Here is a 17,429-nt window from a genome sequence, read left to right as displayed (position 1 = left end):
GTAGAGTTATTTTTTCTCAAATTTCAATTTTATATCACTTTTTAAGCTCTAGAACTAACAATGTCTCTCATCCTTTGTATTCTTTGCTTCTAATAGGACCCTTTTGTTCTAAAATAGATTTCCTCACTGCCTTTCATATCAAGATTATCCCTTAGAGAAGCCAGACATTAGCTTGTCTGGAGCAAAGCAGAATAAAGTAGGAGAAAATGTTACTTTTCAGGATGTCGAAAACCATGTCACTAAATGACATATTTTGGAGTTTATGACTTAAATATATGAACCCTTAGGTGTGATATACCTTTAATATATAGCACTCAGTAGATAAATATGTAGGTACAGAGAATTAATACGTCTTCAGTAAAACATTTAACACCTGTTATGAATGTTAATTCATTTGTAAATCTATTGAGTACATGTTACAGTATTTGTTCTTTGGGAAACATAGTTTTTTTCTTGAAATCTGTAACTAATGACCTTCTCTCTCTTTCAGGCTTGAACATGACAAGCAGATTTGGGAGTCCAAGGCCCAGACAGAGGTCCAGCTTCAACAGAAGGTCTGTGATACTCTACAGGGGGAAAACAAGGAACTTTTGTCCCAGCTAGAAGAGACACGCCACCTGTACCACAATTCTCAGAATGAATTAGCTAAGTTGGAATCAGAACTTAACATTCTCAAAGACCAGCTGACTGATTTAAGTAACTCTTTAGAAAAATGTAAGGAACAAAAAGAAAATTTGGAAGGGATCATAAGGCAGCAAGAGGCTGATATTCAAAATTCTAAGTTCAGTTATGAACAACTGGAGACTGATCTTCAGGCCTCCAGAGAACTGACCAGTAGGCTGCATGAAGAAATAAATATGAAAGAGCAAAAGATGATAAGCCTGCTTTCTGGCAAGGAAGAGGCAATCCAAGTAGCTATTGCTGAACTGCGTCAGCAACATGATAAAGAAATTAAAGAGCTGGAAAACCTGCTGTCCCAGGAGGAAGAGGAGAATATTGTTTTAGAAGAGGAGAACAAGAAGGCTGTTGAAAAAACCAATCAGCTGATGGAAACACTGAATGCCATCAAAAAGGAAAACATTCAGCAAAAGGCACAGTTGGATTCCTTTGTTAAATCCATGTCTTCTCTCCAAAATGATCGAGACCGCATAGTGGGTGACTATCAGCAGCTGGAAGAGCGACATCTCTCTGTAATCTTGGAAAAAGACCAACTCATCCAAGAGGCTGCTGCTGAGAATAATAAGCTTAAAGAAGAAATACGAGGCTTGAGAAGTCATATGGATGATCTCAATTCTGAGAATGCCAAGCTAGATGCAGAACTGATCCAATATAGAGAAGACCTGAACCAAGTGATATCAATAAAGGACAGCCAACAAAAGCAACTTCTTGAAGCTCAACTTCAGCAAAATAAGGAGCTGAAAAATAAATATGCTAAATTAGAAGAAAAGCTGAAGGAATCTGAGGAAGCAAATGAGGATCTGCAGAGGTCCTCTAATGCCCTGCAAGAGGAGAAACGAGATTTATCTAAAGAGATTGAGAGTTTGAAAGTGTCTGTATCCCAGCTAACGAGACAAGTAACAGCCTTGCAAGAAGAAGGTACTTTAGGACTCTATCATGCCCAGTTAAAAGTAAAAGAAGAAGAGCTACAGAGGTTAAGTGCTTTGCTTTCCTCCTCTCAAAAGAGAATTACAGAACTGGAAGAAGAATTGGTTTGTGTTCAAAAGGAAGCTGCCAAGAAGGTAGGTGAAATTGAAGATAAACTGAAGAAAGAATTAAAGCATCTTCATCATGATGCAGGGATAATGAGAAATGAAACTGAAACAGCAGAAGAGAGAGTAGCAGAACTAGCAAGAGATCTGGTGGAGATGGAACAGAAGTTACTCATGGTCACCAAAGAAAATAAAGATCTCACAGCACAAATTCAGTCTTTTGGAAGGTCTATGAGTTCCTTGCAAAATAGTAGAGATCATGCCAATGAGGAACTTGATGAACTGAAAAGGAAATATGATGCCAGTCTGAAGGAATTGGCACAGTTGAAAGAACAACAGGGACTCTTAAACAGAGAAAGACATGCTCTTCTTTCTGAAACCACCTTTTCAATGGACTTGCCTGAGGAGAACAGCTTATCTTACCTTGAGAAACTTAACCAACAGCTCCTATCCAAAGATGAGCAACTGCTTCACTTGTCCTCACAACTAGAAGATTCTTATAACCAAGTGCAGTCCTTTTCCAAGGCTATGGCCAGTCTACAGAATGAGAGAGATCACCTGTGGAATGAGCTGGAGAAATTTCGAAAGTCAGAGGAAGGGAAGCAGAGGTCTGCAGCTCAGCCTGCCACCAGCCTGGCTGAAGTACAGAGTTTAAAAAAGGCTATGTCTTCACTCCAAAATGACAGAGACAGACTAGTGAGTAGCTAGTTATTTCTTTCTGATCTGTTTAAGAGTTTTTGAACCTTTCTTTTAATTTATTTTTACAGAAAAGGATAAACACATTCTTATACATATTATCTGGGCACTCAGGGGAAGTATTATATATCCCACAGGTTCTGTTTGTTCTTAGAGAAACACAGAAACATGATTTAAATTGCGAAACCTGCCAATACCATTAGAAAAAAAATCAGAAATTTCCTTGGCACAAAAACTCTCCATTTGTTATAAAAGGACTGAGAGGTGGAAAGCTGTTTTATATATTTTATATACACAAAGACACATGTAAATGTTTCCAGAATTTGTCATAGCTTAACTGAAAGAAAGCAAAAGGATCACTTAGCGCCTTCTTACAGTGGAAGTGTTACCATTTAGTGCCTTGCTTACAATTTAGCAATAGATTATCTGGTAGAATTTGGAGCAGGAAGGACTCAGTTCATCTCATGGGTAACTCAACCCTAATTTGTCAAAAATAAAAAAAAGTTAAATGTAAAAAGAGTTTCTTTAAATAAGTTTAAATGACTTTTTTGTAAAGTTTTATTTGCAGGCTGAACCATTTACCCATTTCCTTTTAATACCCAACATTTCCAATGGGAGAAAAAGCTAAAGAGGCTTCCTAATGCTGACATTTGACAGCTTTTAGTAGGAGCCAGGAGTTTAATCCAGGTCTCCCAAGATTCAGGGGCAAAAACTGGAACTGTATGAGCCAAGCCAGGTTGTCAGGGGATTCTACTGAACTCCTGGGCTCAAGCAGTCCTCCTGCCTCAGCCTCCCAAATAGCTGGGAGTACAAGCATGAGCCACCACTCTTGGCTTGTTAGGGGATTCTACTTTGCAATGTTACTGTCTTCACTTTCATGATAGTCTCTTAACTCTGTCAAGGCTTTGTATTTGTAGGAAAATAGGCCAAATAGGAAATAAATGGAGTTTTGAAAGGCTGGGTTTTCCATTTTGAAATGTGACCCATACCCAGAATCTGAAAATTCTAATTTTTAAGATTAGCTCTAGTGAAAAGATTATTTCCCCTAACTGTAGAGTCAGTTTCTCCTTTTCATTGTAGGTAATTGTATTCATTCCTAGTTCACTTAATATCCTATATTTATAGACAGTCTTTGCCCTTCTGTAATCTGAACAAAGCCCTTCTGTTCAGTTGTGGTTTTGACTTCCAACATATGCATACCTGTTTATATTTTTTAAATAATTTGAGTTCAGTTGACTTTGCCCTGAGAGCTTGGCCTTTTGTCTGTCTTTTCAGAACGTAAATGCAAAAGGTTCTATTCATCAGGACGGTATGTGCCTCAAAGCTGTAATTTATGATATGCTGGTATTGATTATCTTCCAAGTCAAAATCTTTTTTCGTGGAGCTGTTAGGATAGATTCTGAATTAGCTAACTATGTTTAATTCAGTGAATTGCTTTATTATTCTTATCTGTTATAAACACTACGCACTCAACTTTGCACATTTTTGTTTGCTGGATAGTTACAGCCAAGCCAACTTTTTTATTTTCATGTTTCTGTAATTCACAGTCATATTACTCTGTTCTCAAAGGCTCATAACTGTGATTTTATTTTATTTAACCCTCAAGATGTATCACTCTTTTATTCACAATGTGCCTCAAATATTTTTCTTTTCCATCTTCAACATCCTAAGATAAGCTCTAACACTTTATCCTTAAACTGTTGTAATAATGTTGCTTCCAGGTTATCATCTCTCCAGTATTTTCAGACCATGGCCGAATAAGTCTTTCTGAAACCCTATTTTGTTATTGCACTACTTAAAAATGTTTAAAAGTTGTACTATCTCTAGAATAGACTTAGTATTCAAACCCCCTTTAGTCTGGCATTTAAGACCCTGTTTTTGTTTTGTTTGTTTGTTTGTTTTTGAGATGGAGTCTTGCTCTGTCACCCAGACTGGAGTGCAGTGGTACAATCTTGGCTCACTGTAACCTCCGCCTCCCAGGTTCAAGCAATTCTCCTGCCTCAGCCTCCCAAGTAGCTGGGACTACAGACATGCACCACCACACCTAGCTAATTTTTGTATTTTTAGTAGAGATGGGCTTTCACCATATTGGCGAGGCTGGTCTTGAACTCCTGACCTCAGGTTATCCACCTGCCTCAGCTCCCAAAGTGCTGGAATTACAGGCGTGAGCCATCGCACCCGGTCAAGACCCTATAATTTATCCATACCTTTCCAGCGTTCCCTTTTACTGCTCCCTACTCATACCCTTCATTCACGCCAAACTGATCTACTCAGTACACAATAATCATACCTGGTACCTCCTACTTACCCATATTATCATCTGCAGCCAAAATGTTCTCCCAATTGCTTTCCTTTTTTGAGTATCTATTTCCCACTATTTAAAGGTCATTCCAGAGCTCAAATCCTCTGCTTATATTTCGTGATTGCCTGATTGTCTTTTGCCTTTGTACTTCCCTAGTACTTTACTTACCATTTGTCCCATATTGCCATATTGTGTGTGTGTGTGTGTGCATGTGTTTAATTTCTATACACTATTTTTTATTTCCCCAATTAGATTGCAAACTCCTGGTAAGTGTCATGTCTTATACTTGTTTGTACATCTTTAGCATAGAATTGACTAAGCAGATGGCATATCTCTAGGGGTGCCTGTATTTATCTATGCGCTCCTCATTTTGAAAATGATTTGGGGTAGCATATAAAGATATAAACAGTTTTTCAAGATAAAATAAAAGGGACTGAGATGGAAGAGAAAAAGAGGATAGGCTAGAAAAAGATTAAACCAGGAGTAAGGTTAGTGTCCCAAGGGGAAGTCACTATGTTCTATACTGTGTTAGAAAGCTGGATCCATAGTTTGCTCTGAGGTTTCTATTAGTCATCAGAAAGAGGGAATGAAAACCACATGCATGACTGCAGTATTCATTGTCTAGGAGAAAAGGAGAAAGAAAAATCACCTACTCAAGACAAGAATAGTCTTTAAGGGCCGGGCGCGGTGGCTCAAGCCTGTAATCCCAGCACTTTGGGAGGCCGAGACGGGCGGATCACGAGTTCAGGAGATCGAGACCATCCTGGCTAACACGGTGAAACCCCGTCTCTACTAAAATATAAAAAAAAAAAAATTAGCCGGGCGAGGTGGCGGGCGCCTGTACTCCCAGCTACTCGGGAGGCTGAGGCAGGAGAATGGCGTGAACCCGGGAGGCGGGGCTTGCAGTGAGCTGAGATCCGGCCACTGCACTCCAGCCTGGGCAACAGAGCCAGACTCCGTCTCAAAAAAAAAAAAAAAAAAAGAATAGTCTTTAAGTATTGAGGCCTGTAAGAAATTTCTTCTGTGTTCCCATAAAGAGAACACTATGCAGTTGTGAAACATCCATTACTTCTCTACAGTAAATATAATAATGTGTTTTTTAGGGTTTTTATTTAGCTGTCCCTTAATGTAAGTGCATAGCAAAAGAATTATGTCCAGTTCACTAAAACTACCACTCCAAGGAGCTAAAATGCAGTCCCAGGCACACAGCTTTCTGATGATCCATTCTAGGATACCTCTAGTCTAGATACTATGGATTGAATGGATTGCATAAAGGAATATGTTTTTGCCTTAAATCAAAACAAAAATACGTTTTGGGGTTTGGGTTAAAAATTGTTATATGGCACATATTTAGTCACTAAATTCTACAATGTTTGGTGGGAAAAGCTAAGAGTAGTACTACATCAACCCCATTTCTTCTGAGGCAATTTGCTGTCAACCTTTTAGCTTATTTCAGTATTTCCTCTGTATCTAAATATCATGCTTATATTGCATTTTTGGCTCTTCATTTGTTGCATCAGCTATTGACTTTCTTTACACTAACAGGGTTTAGCGCTCTACTCCCCCTGCTTTCACAGTAAAACCTATTAGTGTATGCACTTTTTACTTATTTATTTATTTGAAACGGAGTCTTGCTCTGTCCCCAGGCTGGAGTGCAGTGGTGCGATCTCAGCTCACTGCAACCTCCGCCTCCCGGGTTCAAGCGATTCTTCTGCCTCAGCCTCCCAAGGAGCTGGGACTACAGGCGTGCACCACGATGCCCACCTAATTTTTGTATTTTTAGTAGAGACGGGGTTTCACCATGTTGGCCAGGATGATCTCAATCTCTTGACATCATGATCCGCCTGCCTTGGACTCCCAAAGTGTTGGGATTACAGGCGTGAGCCACTGCGCCCAGCCAGTGTGTGCACATTTTAATACAAACCCCTTCCTCATTTTCTTTTTTTTTTTTTTTTGAGACGGAGTCTGACTCTGTCGCCCAGGCTGGAGTGCAGTGGCACGATCTCGGCTCACTGCAAGCTCCGCCTCCCAGGTTGACGCCATTCTCCTGCCTCAGCCTCCCAAGTACCTGGGACTACAGGCGCCCACCACCACACCCAGCTAAGTTTTTGTGTTTTTAGTAGAGACAGGGTTTCACTGTGTTAGCCAGGATGTTCTCCATCTCCTGACCTTGTGATCCGCCCACCTCGGCCTCCCAAAGTGCTGGGATTACAGGCGTGAGCCACCACGCCTGACCTTCCTCATTTTCTTGATATAATTTAATTTTAATTTTGGTTAAACCAATTCAGAGTTGCATTTTTATGACTACAAATGCTACTAGAGCATTAGAGACATGTTACTTTTATTTTCCTGAGTCTGTTTTTCCCAGATTAATAACAGTTTTTGTTATTGTTGTTACTTAGTTTTCTTTGCACTTAATGTAATTTAACCTCAGATTTACTGCCATTTGTCCACATCTCCTCTCAAGATGTTTATTGCCATCAATTTCATCTTCGGGAAGAAAATTCTCCTGGAGTACCTGATTTCCTTCTACATGAACCAGTGGCCCTGTACTCCTAGGATACACTTTCTATCCTAGAATATTTCCCTTCACCTTTCTCCTATATTAGATCTCCTATTTCGTCTATTCTATGTGTTCGTTTTCTTGATTTTGTGCCATCTTTTTCTTGGAATAAATCATTCAGTAGCTCCCTAAGAAATGATACATGGAAGGTAAATTTATTGAAAATGTCTTTTTATCTCTCTTACCTGGTGGATAGTTTTGTTGGATATAGAATTCTAGGCTGAAAATAATTTCCCTTCAAAATTGTGAAGACATTGGTTTATTGCTTTTTAGGTTATATGTGGTTCACAAGTCTAAAGCTATTCTGATTCCTGATCCTTTGTATGTCATCTGTTTCTCACTTCCCTTCCCCTCACCCCACCTTCCCTCCCTTTCTCCCCTATTCTGGAATTTTTTGATTGTATAATTTGGTATAGGTCTTTTTTTCTTTATCATGCTAACTAGTCCTTTGAATCTAAGAAATCATACTAGGAGCTTTTTGGAAATCTCATTGAATTATTTTTTTGCCATTTTCTTCTATCCTTTTTCTCTGTTGTCTTATTTCTGAAATTTTTGTTATTTAGATGTAGGACCTTCTCGAATGCTTCTCTAATTTTCTTACCTTTTCTCTCTTTTTTTGCTGTATTTCTGGAAGATTTTCTTACCTTTGTATTTTGATTCCAAATTTTTTTTCATTTTTGCCATTCTATTTTTAATGTCTAAGGAATTTTTTTCTTTGTCTCATAGATAGATTTTCTTAACTTCTTTTTCTTTTTTTTTTTTTATTATACTTTAAGCTCTAGGGTACATGTGTACAACGTGCAGGTTTGTTACCTATGTATACATGTGCCATGTTGGTGTGCTGCACCCATCAACTCATCAGCACCCATTAACTCGTCATTTACATCAGGTATAACTCCCATGCCATCCCTCCCCAATCCCCCCTCCCCATAATAGGCCCCGGTGTGTGATGTTCCCCTTCCCATGTCCAAGTGATCTCACTGTTCAATTCCCACCTATGAGTGACAGCATGCGGTGTTCTTGCAATAGTTTGCTGAGAATGATGGTTTCCAGTTGCATCCATGTCCCTACAAAGGACACAAACTCATCCTTTTTTATGGCTCCATAGTATTCCATGGTGTGTGTGCGCCACATTTTCTTAATCCAGTCTGTCACTGATGGACATTTGGGTTGATTCCAAGTCTTTGCTATTGTGAATAGTGCCGCAATAAACATACGTGTGCATGTGTCTTTATAGCAGCATGATTTATAATCCTTTGGGTATATACCCAGTAATGGGATGGCTGGGTCATATGGTATTTCTAGTTCTAGATCCTTGAGGAATAGCCACACTGTCTTCCACAATGGTTGAACTAGTTTACAATCCCACCAACAATGTAAAAGTGTTCGTATTTCTCCACATCCTCTCCAGCACCTGTTGTTTCCTGACTTTTTAATGATTGCCATTCTAACTGGTGTGAGATGGTATCTCATTGTGGTTTTGATTTGCATTTCTCTGATGGTCAGGGATGATGAGCATTTTTTCATGTGTCTGTTGGCTGTATGAATGTCTTCTTTTGAAAAATGTCTGTTCATATCCTTTGCCCACTTTTTGATGGGGTTGTTTGTTTTTTTCTTGTGAATTTGTTTGAGTTCTTTGTAGGTTCTGGATATTAGCCCTTTGTCAGATGACTAGATTGCAAAAATTTTCTCCTATTCTGTAGGTTCCCTGTTCACTCTGATGGTAGTTTCTTTTCCTGTGCAGAAGCTCTTTAGTTTAATGAGATCCCATTTGTCAATTTTGGCTTTTGTTGCCATTGCTTTTAGTGTTTTAGACATGAAGTCCTTGCCCATGCCTATGTCCTGAATGGTATTACCTAGGTTTTCTTCTAGGGATTTTATGGTATTAGTTCTAACATTTAAGTCTTTAATCCATCTTGAATTAATTTTCGTATAAGGAGTAAGGAAAGGATCCAGTTTCAGCTTTCTACTTATGGCTAGCCAATTTTCCCAGCACCATTTATTAAATAGGGAATCCTTTCCCCATTTCTTGTTTTTGTCAGGTTTGTCAAAGATCAGATGGCTGTAGATGTGTGGTATTATTTCTGAGGACTCTGTTCTGTTCCATTGGTCTATATCTCTGTTTTGGTACCAGTACCATGCTGTTTTGGTTACTGTAGCCTTGTAGTATAGTTTGAAGTCAGGTAGCGTGATGCCTCCAGCTTTGTTCTTTTGACTTAGGATTGTCTTGGAGATGCGGGCTCTTTTTTGGTTCCATATGAACTTTAAAGCAGTTTTTTCCAATTCTGTGAAGAAACTCATTGGTAGCTTGATAGGGATGGCATTGAATCTCTAAATTACCTTGGGCAGTATGGCCATTTTCACAATATTGATTCTTCCTATCCACGAGCATGGTATGTTCTTCCATTTGTTTGTGTCCTCTTTTATTTCACTAAGCAGTGGTTTGTAGTTCTCCTTGAAGAGGTCCTTTACATCCCATGTAAGTTGGATTCCTAGGCATTTTATTCTCTTTGAAGCTATTGTGAATGGGAGTTCATTCATGATTTGGCTCTCTGTTTGTCTGTTACTGGTGTATAAGAATGCTTGTGATTTTTGCACATTGATTTTGTATCCTGAGACTTTGCTGAATTTGCTTATCAGCTTAAGGAGATTTTGGGCTGAGACAATGAGGTTTTCTAAATATACAATCATGTCATCTGTAAACAGGGACAATTTGACTTCTTCTTTTCCTAACTGAATACCCTTGATTTCTTTCTCTCGCCTGATTGCCCTAGCCAGAACTTCCAGCACTATGTTGAATAGGAGTGGTGAGAGAAGGCATCCCTGTCTTGTGCCAGTTTTCAAAGGGAATGCCTCCAGTTTTTGCCCATTCAGTATGATATTGGCTGTGGGTTTGTCATAAATAGCTCTTATTATTTTGAGATACGTTCCATCAATACCGAATTTATTGAGAGTTTGTAGCATGAAGGGCTGTTGAATTTTATCAAAGGCCTTTTCTGCATCTATTGAGATAATCATGTGGTTTTTGTCTTTGGTTCTGTTTATATGCCGGATTACGTTTATTGATTTGCATATGTTGAACCAGCCTTGCATCCCAGGGATGAAGCCCACTTGATCATGATGGATAAGCTTTTTGATGTGCTGCTGGATTCGGTTTGCCAGTATTTTATTGAGGATTTTTGCTTCGATGTTCATCAGGGATATTGGTCTGAAATTCTCTATTTTGTTGTGTCTCTGCCAGGCTTTGGTATCAGGATGATGTTGGCCTCATAAAATGAGTTAGGGAGGATTCCCTCTTTTTCTTTTTTTTTTTTTTTTTTTTGAGACGGAGTCTCGCTCTGTCGCCTGGGCTGGAGTGCAGTGGCCGGATCTCAGCTCACTGCAAGCTCCGCCTCCCGGGTTCACGCCATTCTCCTGCCTCAGCCTCCCGAGTAGCTGGGACTACAGGCGCCCGCCACCTCGCCCGGCTAGTTTTTTTTTGTATTTTTTAGTAGAGACGGGGTTTCACCATGTTAGCCAGGATGGTCTCGATCTCTTGACCTCGCGATCCGCCCGTCTCGGCCTCCCAAAGTGCTGGGATTACAGGCTTGAGCCACCGCGCCCGGCCAGGATTCCCTCTTTTTCTATTGATTGGAATACTTTTAGAAGGAATGGTACCAGTTCCTCCTGTACCTCTGGTATAATTCGACTGTGAATCCGTCTGATCCTGGACTTTTTTTGGTTGGTAGGCTATTAATTATTGCCTGAATTTCAGAGCCTGCTATTGGTCTATTCAGGGATTCAACTTCTTCCTGGTTTAGTCTTGGAGGAGTGTAAGTATCCAGCAAATTATCCATTTCTTCTGTGTTTTCTAGTTTATTTGCATAGAGGTGTTTATAGTATTCTCTGATGGTAGTTTGTATTTCTATGGGATTGGTGGTGATATCCCCTTTATCATTTTTTATTGTGTCTATTTGATTCTTCTCTCTTTTCTTCTTTATTAGTCTTGCTGGCAGTCTGTCAATTTTGTTGATCTTTTAAAAAAACCAACTCCTGGATTCATTGATTTTTTGGAGGGTTTTTTGTGTCTCTATCTCATTCAGTTCTGCTCTGATCTTAGTTATTTCTTGCCTTCTGCTAACTTTTGAATGTGTTTGCTCTTGCTTCTCTAGTTCTTTTAATTGTGATGTTAGGGTGTCAGTTTTAGATCTTTCCAGCTTTCTCTTGTGGGCATTTAGTGCTATAAATTTCCCTCTACACACTGCTGTAAATGTGTCCCAGAGATTCTGGTATGTTGTATCTTTGTTCTCTTTGGCTTCAAAGAGCATCTTTATTTCTGCTTTCATTTCGTTATGTACCCACTAGTCATTCAGGAGCAGGTTGTTCAGTTTCCATGTAGTTGAGCGGTTTTGATTGAGTTTCTTAGTCCTGAGTTCTAGTTTGATTGCACTGTGGTCTGAGAGAGAGTTTGTTACAATTTCTGTTCTTGTACATTTGCTGAGGAGTGCTTTACTTCCAACTATGTGGTCAATTTTGGAATAAGTGCGATGTGGTGCTGAGAAGAATGTATATTCTGTTGATTTGGGGTGGAGAGTTCTGTAGATGTCTATTAGGTCCACTTGCTGCAGTTGAGTTCAATTCCTGGATATTCTTATTAACTTTCTGTGTCATTGATCTGTCTAATGTTGACAGTGGGGTGTTGAAGTCTCCCATTATTATTGTATGGGAGTGTAAGTCTCTTTGTAAGTCTTTAAGGACTTGCTTTATGAACCTGGGTGCTCCTGTATTGGGTGCATATATATTTAGGATAGTTAGCTCTTCCTGTTGAATTGATCCCTTTACCATTATGTAATGGCCTTGTCTCTTTTGATTTTTGATGGTTTAAAGTCTGTTTTATCAGAGACTAGGATTGCAACCCCTGCTTTTTTTTGTTTTCCATTTGCTTGGTAGATCTTCCTCCATCCCTTTATTTTGAGCCTGTGTGTGTGTGTGCATGTGAGATGGGTCTCCTGAATACAGCAAACTGACGGGTCTTGACTCTTTATCCAATTTGCCAGTCTGTGTCTTTTAATTGGACCATTTAGTCCATTTACATTTAAGGTTAATATTGTTATGTGTGAACTTGATCCTGTCATTGTGATATTAGCTGGTTATTTTGCTCATTAGTTGATACAGTTTTTTCCTAGCATTGATGGTCTTTACATTTTGGCATGTTTTTGCAATGGCTGGTACTGGTTGTTCCTTTCCATGTTTAGTGCTTCCTTCACAGTCTCTTGTAGGGCAGGCCTGGTGGTGACAAAATCTCTAAGCATTTGCTTATCTGTAAAAGATTTTATTTCTCTTTCATTTACGAAACTTAGTTTGGCTGGATATGAAATTCTGGGTTGAAAATTCTTTTCTTTAAGAGTGTTGAATATTGGCCCCCGCTCTTCTGGCTTGGAGAGTTTCTGCCGAGAGATCTGCTGTTAGTCTGATGGGCTTCCCTTTGTGGGTAACCCGACCTTTCTCTCTGCCTGACCTTAAGATTTTTTCCTTCCTTTCAACTTTGGGTAATCTGACAATTATGTGTCTTGGAGTTACTCTTCTCGAGGAGCATCTTTGTGGCATTCTCTGTATTTCCTGAATTTGAATGTTGGCCTGCCTTACTAGGTTGGGGAAGTTCTCCTGGATGATATTCTGCAGAGTGTTTTCCAACTGCTGCTTTGCAGTTAGATCTCCGACTGCTGTGCTAGCAATGAGGGAAGCTCCGTGGGTGTGGGACCCTCCAGGCCAGGTGTGGGATATAATCTCCTGGTGTGCCGTTTGCTAAGACCCTTGGTAAAGCGCAGTATTAGGGTGGGAGTTACCTGATTTTCCAGGTGTTGTGTGTCTCAGTTTCCCTTGGCTAGGAAAAGGATTCCCTTCCCCCTTGCGCTTCCCAGGTGAGGCAGTGCCTCACCCTGCTTCAGCTCTTACTGGTTGGGCTGCACCAGCTGACCAGCACCGATTGTTGGGCACTCCCCACTGAGATGAACCCAGTACCTCAGTTGAAAATGCAGAAATCACCCGTCTTCTGTGTCGCTTGTGCTGGGAGCTGGAGGCTGGAGCTGTTCCTATTAGGCCATCTTGCTCAGGATCCCTTAACTTATTTTTCTAAGGCTAGTGGTGGTAGTTTTGTTTTTTGACATTTTCTTATAATGAGTTTTTCTTTATAATTTTTAACTTATGCTATAATGTTTCTTGTTTACAATATTATCTCTTAAATCTTTGAGTACATTACATTTTCTCACCTGATAATCTCTTCTAAATTACCTTCTCCAGTTGGTTTTCTTCCCTTCCTTAATGTCAGCCATTCTTCAGGTGAAGGTTAATCCTCGGTGTACTCTTCATGTTTAAGGGGAGGGTCTAAAAGCTTGTGGGTAGGGCTTACCAATGGAGTTTCATTGCATGATGATCTTATTGAGCTTATTGGTAGCCCTTATCTCAGTATCTTTAGTTTCTCTTGGGCTGGTCAGATTTTCAAGAGAAGACTTCTCATTTCCATTGTGGAGGGAAAAGGCTTTTTACCAGCAGTCTTCAAGCTCAGTAGGGGAAAGGCTTCAAGCACTCAGGAAGCATGCATTCACTCTATTTGGAACAGTACCCTTACTTGCAACTGTGCCTCATGTGCCATAGTCCACAGATACTTCTTTTACCTCTCCAGAGAATAAAATTAGTTGTCTGTTGGAGTAACAAAAAGTGTGGAGCTGAGGAGGGGATCTATGGATGAAGTTGTTTTCTGGCCAGGCACAGTGGCTCATGCCTGTAATCCCAGCACTTTGGGAGGCCAAGGTGGAAGGATCACTTGAGCCCTTGAGTTTGAAACCAGCCTGGGCAACATACTGAGACTCCGTCTCTCCAAAAAAAAAAAAAAATTGCTTCTTAGGCAGCTTTCATCTAGACCTCCTTATCTCAGCTATCACCTCCCTCCCACCCCCATCACCGTATTTTCCAGAGGTACATGATGCTGCTAATTCCTGAGCCTTTTGAAGATTCTGCAGAGTACGTTCTACTGATTCTTGGATTTTCTTACTGTCAGCTGTAGATTCTGCTTTCTCAGATCTGTTAAGTCAGTTACCACTTACTCATCTGCTTTTCAGCTTCCAAAATTAATTTTATTGTTGCTGATTCCTCTATTGTTTTTCCTGTTCTTGTGTTTTGTGCTTTAAAAAATGCTATTATTTTAGCTTTAGCGATGTTTCTAAGTGGGTGAAAGAGGTGTGTGAACAAGACCCCCATCTTTTCCCAGATGTCCTGATATTATTTCTCCCAAGTATTACTAAGCTTTTAATGAGTATTGGAGATAAAGAGCTTGAAAATATATCTGAAATGTAGGTAGGCAGTGTTGCTAATTAAAGGCAAGTCTGTCGTCATCACTAACTTTATGTGTGAAGTGCATTAATTTGCTCATTTACTTCTCATATTCTTATGAAAAAGGTACTATAATTATCTTCATTTAATAGATGAGGAAAATTAAGACTTAGAGGGTATGAAGAACATGCATTGGGTCACATGTCCAAGAAGTAGTACGATATCTAACTCCAGAGCCTGTGTCCTTAACCACTGAGCAGCAGTGCCTTCTTTATAATCAGTATCCACTAAGCTACAATTAAGATTGATAGGCCTGTAGGAAAGTTAAGAACCCTAACAAGGACACATGACTAGTTCTTGTTTTAGGATGTGACCACCCACAGTGAAGCTGTAGGTCTCTTAAGTGTACCCCACATCAGAATTGTAGCCCTAAAGTGAACTTACGACCTTAGGAGCCAGGAAAAGGAGTAGAAGTTGCAGGAATAGTCAGACCCTGCAGCCTTGATGGCAGCTCCATGGGTGATTTCCATCAGCCTAGCTGCATGTATTTCACCACTTTAGAGACTTATGCTGCAGTGATATGTCGTCAGTGGACTGTTAGGTGCTGGTTTCATGTTGTAGTGTCTGACTACTTAGTAGGGAGCTACCAATTACTTATAGTTAAATGAATGAGATGTGACAAATAATCCTTTTACTTTCCCTTTGGTTAAAGCTGAAGGAATTGAAGAATCTGCAGCAGCAATACTTACAGATTAATCAAGAGATCACAGAGTTACGTCCACTGAAGGCTCAACTTCAGGAGTATCAAGATAAGACAAAAACATTTCAGATTATGCAAGAAGAACTCAGGCAGGAAAACCTCTCCTGGCAGCATGAGCTGCATCAGCTCAGGTACGATAATCCCTCCTTTTCAACTCTTTTCATTTTAACTTTTTATTTTGAAATAATTGTAGATTTGGGAAGATAGTGCAGAGAGCTCCTATGTACACTTCACCCAGTTTCTTCCAGTGGTAACATCTTATATAACTGTAGCACAGTATCAAAACCAGGAAACTGCCATTGGTACAATTCACAGACCACATTCAGATTCCACCATTTTTACATGCATTTGAGTATCTGTGTGTGTGGTTCTATACAATTTTGTGACATGTGTATTTATGTAAGCACCACCAAAACCAAAACACAGAACTACTCCATCACCACAAATACGTCCTTTGTGCTACTAGTCTATAGTCACGTTCCTCCCTTCCCTACCCTTCTTGCATCCTCAACCCCTAGCAACCACTCACCTGTTTTCAATTTTGTCATTTTGAGAATGTTTTCTTTTCTTTTTTTTTTTTTTTTTTTTTTTTTTTGAGACAGAGTCTCGCTCTGTGGCTCAGGCTGGAGCCAGTGGCGCGATCTCGGCTCACTGCAAGCTCCACCTCCTGGGTTCACGCCATTCTCCTGCCTTAGCCTCCTGAGTAGCTAGGACTACAGGCGCCCACCACCATGCCCAGCTAATTTTTTTGTATATTTAGTAGAGATGGGGTTTCACCGTGTTAGCCAGGATGGTCTCGATCTCCTGACGTCATGATCCGCCTGTCTCGGCCACCCAAAAGTGTTGGGATTACAGGCGTGAGCCACTGTGCCCGGCTTAGAATGTTTTCTAACTGGAATAACCCTTTGAAATTGGCTTTTTTCATGTGCCATAATGCCCTTGAGATCCATCAGTATTGTTGTACGTATCGTAGTTCATTCTTTTCATTATAAATAATGTTTCATATTATGAATATACCACTGTATTCACCTGTTGAAGGACGTGCATAGTGTTTTTAATTTTTAGCTACTCTAATAGTGCTACTATGAACATTTGTATATAGGTTTTTGTGTGGACATAAGTTTTCATTTCTTTGGGATAATTGCCCAGGAGTGCAAATGCTAGCTCATAGAGTAAGTGAATGTTTTGTTTTTTAAGAAACTGCAAAACCACTTTGCATAATGGCCAAACATCTTTTTAATGTGCGTATTTGACATCCATATATCCTCTTTGATGAAATATCTGTTTGTGCCTTTTGTCCATTTTCTAATTGGGTTAACTTTTTACTGTTAAGTTTTAAGCATTCTTTATATATTATAGGTATGCATTCTGTGTTTGATTTGTGATTTGCAAATATTTTTTCCCAATTTGCAGCTTATCTTTTATCTCCCTCAACAGGGTCTTTTTAATTTTGAGAAATCCAGTTTATTGATTATTTTCTCTTTATCATTCAGATTTGGTATTTTCTATTTGATTTTCAAGTTCTCTGCTTCCTACCTCCATTCTGCTGTGGCACCCAGTGAGTTAGCTTTTTAGTTTGGATATTGTATTTTTCAGTTCTAAAATTTCCATTCAGTTCTTCTTTACATCCTCTCTTTCTTTGCTGAAGCTTTCTATACTTTTTCCAGTATCTTAGTAATTGCTTGTTGAAGCATTTCTATGATGGCTGCTATAAAATTCTTGTCATATAATTCTAATATCTGTGTCACCTCAATGTTATAATCTGTTGATTTCCTTTTCTTAATCAAGTTGTGGTTTTCCTGGTTCTTGGTATGATGAGTGATTTTTAGTTATATTCCGAACATTTTGGAGATTATAAGACTTTCAGTCTTATTTGAATCTTCTGTGTTAGCAGGCTTCACTGACAACACACCAGCAGAGGAAAGGAGACACTAGGTGGATGGTGAACTCCAGGCACCCCATTCAACTTTCGTTGATACCCCTACAAGGAAGGGATGCCCTGATACTGCCAGGGGAAGTGAAAGTCCATGATGCCCACATGGCCTCCATTGATACTGTGCTGGAAGGAATGGAGAGGGGCACCTCATTATT

The 17,429-nt window shown here is 39.7% G+C and overlaps 1 protein-coding gene across 6 annotated transcripts in view; it reads left to right on the top strand.

Annotated features, from left to right (window-relative positions):
• The window catches only part of GOLGB1 (golgin B1), a 98,365-nt gene that overhangs the window by 64,884 nt on the left and 16,052 nt on the right, over positions 1-17,429 (top strand). For all 6 annotated transcript variants that reach the window (XM_025375076.1, XM_025375080.1, XM_025375082.1 and 3 more), the window contains 2 exons: positions 491-2,405; positions 15,291-15,469. In XM_025375076.1, the coding sequence (XP_025230861.1) occupies positions 491-2,405; positions 15,291-15,469 (2,094 nt within the window). The remainder of the gene's footprint in view (positions 1-490; positions 2,406-15,290; positions 15,470-17,429) is intronic.

The sequence above is a fragment of the Theropithecus gelada genome, chromosome 2 (genome assembly GCF_003255815.1).
Source record: "Theropithecus gelada isolate Dixy chromosome 2, Tgel_1.0, whole genome shotgun sequence".
NCBI classification, from domain to species: Eukaryota; Metazoa; Chordata; class Mammalia; order Primates; family Cercopithecidae; genus Theropithecus; species Theropithecus gelada.
This window is presented reverse-complemented; position numbering and strand designations above follow the sequence as displayed.